The sequence below is a fragment of the Perkinsus marinus genome (genome assembly GCF_000006405.1).
Source record: "Perkinsus marinus ATCC 50983 genomic scaffold scf_1104296931912, whole genome shotgun sequence".
Classification (NCBI taxonomy): Eukaryota; Perkinsozoa; order Perkinsida; family Perkinsidae; genus Perkinsus; species Perkinsus marinus.
The window spans coordinates 95,869-101,255 of NW_003215602.1; the positions used below are offsets into that span (position 1 = coordinate 95,869).

At 44.3% G+C, this 5,387-nt stretch overlaps 2 protein-coding genes across 2 annotated transcripts in view; both read left to right on the top strand.

The window, feature by feature from the left end:
- Pmar_PMAR027593 (axonemal dynein beta heavy chain 9, putative) overlaps window positions 1–566 on the top strand; it is a gene marked incomplete at both ends in the record, with an annotated part of 762 nt that extends 196 nt beyond the window's left edge. Inside the window, 4 exons of the mRNA XM_002786036.1 lie at window positions 1–9; window positions 48–268; window positions 313–395; window positions 443–566. Coding sequence (XP_002786082.1) covers window positions 1–9; window positions 48–268; window positions 313–395; window positions 443–566 — 437 coding nt within the window. The remainder of the gene's footprint in view (window positions 10–47; window positions 269–312; window positions 396–442) is intronic.
- Window positions 567–1,098: 532 nt separating this feature from the next.
- On the top strand, window positions 1,099–1,588 carry Pmar_PMAR027594 (hypothetical protein; the record flags this gene model as incomplete). The annotated part of the gene is made up of 4 exons (XM_002786037.1): window positions 1,099–1,105; window positions 1,127–1,231; window positions 1,275–1,373; window positions 1,560–1,588. The coding sequence occupies 4 exons, from the start codon at window positions 1,099–1,101 to the stop codon at window positions 1,586–1,588; spliced, it is 240 nt and encodes a 79-aa protein (XP_002786083.1).
- Window positions 1,589–5,387: the final 3,799 nt, after the last annotated feature.

Sequence of the window (5,387 nt, forward strand, 5' to 3'; positions counted from 1 at the left end):
TTGTATATAGTAATTTGATTATGCTGCGCTCAGGTGTGCGTAATTAGAGGAGTGGACGAATGATCCGGCGTCCGTTCCGAAGGTCGTGGACGTATCCAAGTTCTTCAACCCGCAGTCGTTTTTGACTGCGATTAAGCAACTGTGTTGTCAACAGCAAATGTTAGAGTTGGACAAACTGATGGTATTCACGGAAGTGACCAAGAAAGAAAAATCTCAGATTGAGAGCTTCAGTCGAGAAGAAGCTTATGTGACAGGAATGTTCCTCGAAGTGAGTTTACCGAAAAAATGTTTTTTTGTGATTTTTTTTTCCAGGGAGCGCGTTGGGATATCAACGGGAATTGCTTGGATGAGTCCAAGCCAAAAGAAATGTTCTGCAAAATGCCAGTGATCCCAATGTAAGTTTTTTGCGTAATATTCGATATCAGTTTTGGTTTCTGTTCAGCTACTGTACCCCGCAGAGAAGACCATATTTCGTTTTCGCTGCGCAATTGCGTACGAAACACAACCCGGCTAAATGGGTGCTTGCGGGTGTAGCTATGATTCTCGATATCGGTGTAGCCGTTTGAGATCAGTGATGGCATGCTTGCAGTTGGAATGAGTTGTTGTTGATGATGATGATGATGATGATGATGATGATGATGATGATGATAACTTATTTCTTGCGTTGGCATCAGTGATCTTTACGACGGGATAAAAATTGAGCAGGTCCGGTAGAGCTGTATACTCGCATACAGGTATTGATATCGTTGGCATTTAACTTAGAAGATTGATTTGGTATCAAATCGTTCTACGCACCTGAGGATGGGAACCCAGAACTAAACTCCGGGAAAGAGGCATGTTAGACAGGATAATTGGCTGGAATGAAAACATTTACCCGCGAGGTCGACATGGAAGCCAACTATGAAACGAACTACTGCGTGATTTTCTATCGAGCGCAGTGCTTCAGCCGAGCTAGCTGAGCCACATACTCGTGCTGGATTATTCGCGCAGGTTGAGCTAAGCTCCATTACTAGCCTAGAATATTTCAACTGGTTGAAAATATTTGAGAGTATCGGTGGTCGGTTCAATTTCTTTCAGTTTTCTGTATTATTCGTTTCAATGGCTGGTTATTATTCATGGTCATAAGGGAGGGGTAAAGCAGTCAAGGGCAAAGGCAGGCGTTCCGCAAAGGTTGGAAACACCAGTGGACTCGACAACAAAACCTACAACCAGAATCTTGTTAGAGAGACTGGTCGGTTAGGTAAGATTGGTCTTTTTTGACTTGTGTCTTTCAGGTGGAGTATCAGCTCTTACCCATCAAGCTATGAGCAATACCTCTGCCGCTCTTATTATAAGAGCGGCAGTCAGGGCTGGGACTCATAGGGAGTGTAGTGGTAGTAGGGCTACGGCTCATAGGGAGTGTAGTGGTAGTAGGGCTACGGCTCATAGGGAGTGTAGTGGTAGTAGGGCTAGGACTCATAGGGAGCGTAGTGGTAGTAGGGCTAGGACTCATAGGGAGTGTAGTAGTAGTAGTAGTAGTAGTAGTAGTAGTAGTAGTAGTAGCCGATGTACCTTTACAGGACGTACACGGATAGACCGTCAAACTTGAACGTATATTGTTAAACTTGCTCGTATATTGTCAAAGTTGGTACGAATATTGTTATTCTTGGACGCAATATAAATTACTATGTCAACCTTGATTTTGATACTGTCATTCTTGAATGGAATATTTTCGCGAGATGTCAAACTTGAATTGCACATTGATATTCTTGAATGTTCAATTTGAAGATGTGTCAAACTTGAATCCTCATTGTCATTCTTGGATGAAACATTGTCAATCTTGTGTGTTCAACTGTCAAACTTGCACGGGAAAAGGTGTAGAGTTCGATATATTAACTAATGTTAGGCTTAGGGTTAGGGTAAATCGTGATTTAGGTTTTGGAATCCTAGGATTAGTTTTTACTAAAATGTATTATTCATTGTTACTCATTGTCATTAATCCCAATATTAGACAAAGGGGGCAGCTAATGGAGTTGAGTAAATTAGTAGATTAGATTCAGATTGAAAGAAGTTTTTTCACGTAACCACTAACTTCAGATTCGAAACTCGAGATTTATAAATCCGGAAACCTAATTGATATAACAAGATGGTCAACTATTTGGTCAAGTTTGGAGCGTTGGTCAACTAAACTATTATTATTATCCCCTACAACCTGTACAGCTTGATGCCTTAGTATGATTGTCAGATTGATCATTAATATCTATTCATAAGATAATTATTATTCAACCGCCCATACACATATAGATACCAAGAGATTGCCTTATTAAGCTTAGTCAATGCAGATTATAATCCTTACACACTTCTCCGACATTTACATCTACATCTACATCATCACACACTCCTCTCCATTCTCCGGATGCTTTTCCAGGTCTTCTCAAGATGTTATAGTGTAAGTTACTTGGATGAGTTTATCGCTTCTCATATTCATACCAACATGAAGGAGGCTCCTTCAAGGAGCCCTTTCTATTGTATGTTCGCAGAGTTTGATGTGTTGAGTGGTAAATAACCGAAGGGCCATTAGACGGGTGGTATCAGTGATGGCCCTTAGCAAGTGGAAACTCAGGACCGCTGTTCGCATAGGACACGTTGTTATAATAACGACGTTATTCCCTGTTGATATCGTTGATGGTCGGCATGACCATATGCTGGTGATGAGCAGTTACTGTATGATCATCATCATCATCATCATCATCCATGTCAGAGCTCATCTACTCATAGGGTAGAGGTGCCGAAGAGGTAGATGAAACTGCAGAAGAGTAATCATCCACGGCACGACTTGAACTTTGTTAGAGCTGGATGCCAGCCTGTTCTGTCCGACTGTAAATTCTCACAATTACATCGGGCTCTGCGAAGGAGGTATCAGAAAGGGAGTTTCCAAGACAAATGGAAATAGGATGAAGGATCATCATCCACCCCCGAGTTCATGCTAAGTGGAGCCGGTAGCTGTAGATCTCGTTAAATCTGGTTAAATCTATAAGATTCATGTCTGATCTGGTTGAAACTCTAGGAAATATATAGAAGAGAAAATCTCTCTTTTCTCTGACTCAGAGACTCTGAGAAATCGTTACTCCTATCGGATATTATTGCGAACCATCGCAAATTCTATCGGATATAGTAGAGTAAGCAATTGAGTTCGTATGGGCAAAGGAGGTATTGGGCCGAGCACGCAGCCCAGACGTTACGAAATTCTGATTTTTTCATTCAGGAGCCTGGCTCTGGTAGGCTGCCCAGCCTGGGTATGTTGACGTAGTCGTATCTTCAATATATTCAGCGACGTCTTGATCGAGCAATACCCACAACTGGCCGGATGACCAGTTTGTCGTCGCGTCTTTAGACGTAGGTCAATATCTGCCTTGTCGTTGTACAGGTTTCCCGGTGCTCTTATTGATACCGCTGCCAGGAGACCTCTGATGATTGTAGTTCTCACAACAACAGGCGTCGATAGCGCCGCGCAGTTGCGTTTCTCCAGCGATCACCATAATACAATACCATCTGAATAACTAAGACATATTTTCTTGGTTAAACCGATGCGCTCCCTGTTAATGGTGGTATCTGGAGGACTTCTACAGTCCTTAAATCAAGGTCGATATCCGTTGGTTTTCTCTCCCTTCTCTGGTTCAACCGCGATAGTTGCATGGCCTGGCTGTTAATCACTGACCTGTTTCCACTTTTCCTGCTCTTCAGCTCATCTCTCGGGGAATGACTCGCCATCGTCCGACAAGATATTTCGCTGAGTCCATTTTGGCTCGTCGCAGTTTTTTTTTCGTCGAATGTCGACCAACAACGATTATGGTATATGAATAGATCCGACTTAAATTCTGGAAGTTCAAGCATTCAGGTTCAGCGAAGCTGCCAAGTTCAGCAAAGATTTTATTGTGAAGGCGGTGAAAGAATACCCGGACTTGGAGCTCGACGCTATTGTCGCTTTCGGGATTTCGAGTTGGCGACACCAAATGTGAGAGCGGGATAGTCGCTTTGACTGGCTCCTTTGTCCCAATGATTGACGACGCTTGCTGCTGCCATCAAACTCGCTGATGCGCGGTTAGCTGCGCCATCGGATGCGGTGCGTAAACAAGTCTAACACCGTCGATATGCTTGCAAGCAAGAGCGTCACGATGGCATTCGTGGGCCTGGGAAGACTTTCTACGAGCTAAAGGAGTATGTTGAGAGACTGCCCAGCCCACCCAGAGACGACACCCAAGCATTCTGCTTGGCGTCATCTCTCGACCCCAATGATGACTATTTCGCATTCTTCAGCTGCCTGTCAATCCTCCGCAACCACGCGGATTCTACAATCCTTGTGGGTGATTTCACCCACAATTTATCGTGGGTTGGAATACCCACATTATTGTTGGGCACTCACTCTCGAAAAGGCGCATTTCAATTACTCTCGATTGGTTACAGCAGTCGCGAGGATTCTGTGCATATAGAGGCTGGTATGAGAGGAATTGTCCACTGGTGCGAGAGATTGGGTATCCCGCACCATCCGTTCATCCTGATCGCAGATTGTGCGGGTTGCTTCGGAAGAGCATTTGAGGCGGTAGTGCAGCTCTCAATACTGATGGTTGTTCGCCAGGAATGTCGTTCGCAGGTTCACGGGCTCTTCATTCCCGACCGGCTCGACGGAAATTATCGTCTCCCACCCTCTTTATCAGTCTCGGCCACGACACCACCTATTAATGTACGTGTGCATTGCCATGTGCGCATGCGCGACAACATTAATAAAGCACTCAAGAAGTATATTAAGCCTGCGAACGCAGGCGAGAAGCAATGGGCAGAGAAGCAGAAGGAGAGCTTTAGACAAGCTATTGCCTTCATACAGAACTCATCGTGTGAAAGACACTTCCGAATTGCATGTCAACTCATGGTGTCGGCTTGGGAGCTTCATCATAAAGAGATGGTCGACTATTTTCGAGAGCATTGGGTACACAAGAAATGCATGTGGGCACAGGGAGTACCGGATGATGTGATGCCGCTCTTGATAGAACCTAAGCAAGACACAAATGCTCGATGTCAGATACCAAACTACATTTCAAGAAGTAATAATGCATGCGAAGGAATGAATAACGCACTCAAATACGGTAAGTCTTACATGAAACCACCATTCATATCACTCTTTAATGCGGCTCTCACCTGGTCAGCCTGATCAGGAAAGCTGTCTTAGGTATGATAGAAAAAGGTACATCGATAGCTGACCTTACCAGCCAACTCTGTACGGATGCAAGTCTGTACGGACTATGGCCGCCAAACAGCCCTTATAAGAGTCTTATACCTCCGACTACTCCTGGCTCTGCAGCCCTCTTGACCACACCTACGGGAAGGTGAAGTTTGTCAATTCCTCAACTGAA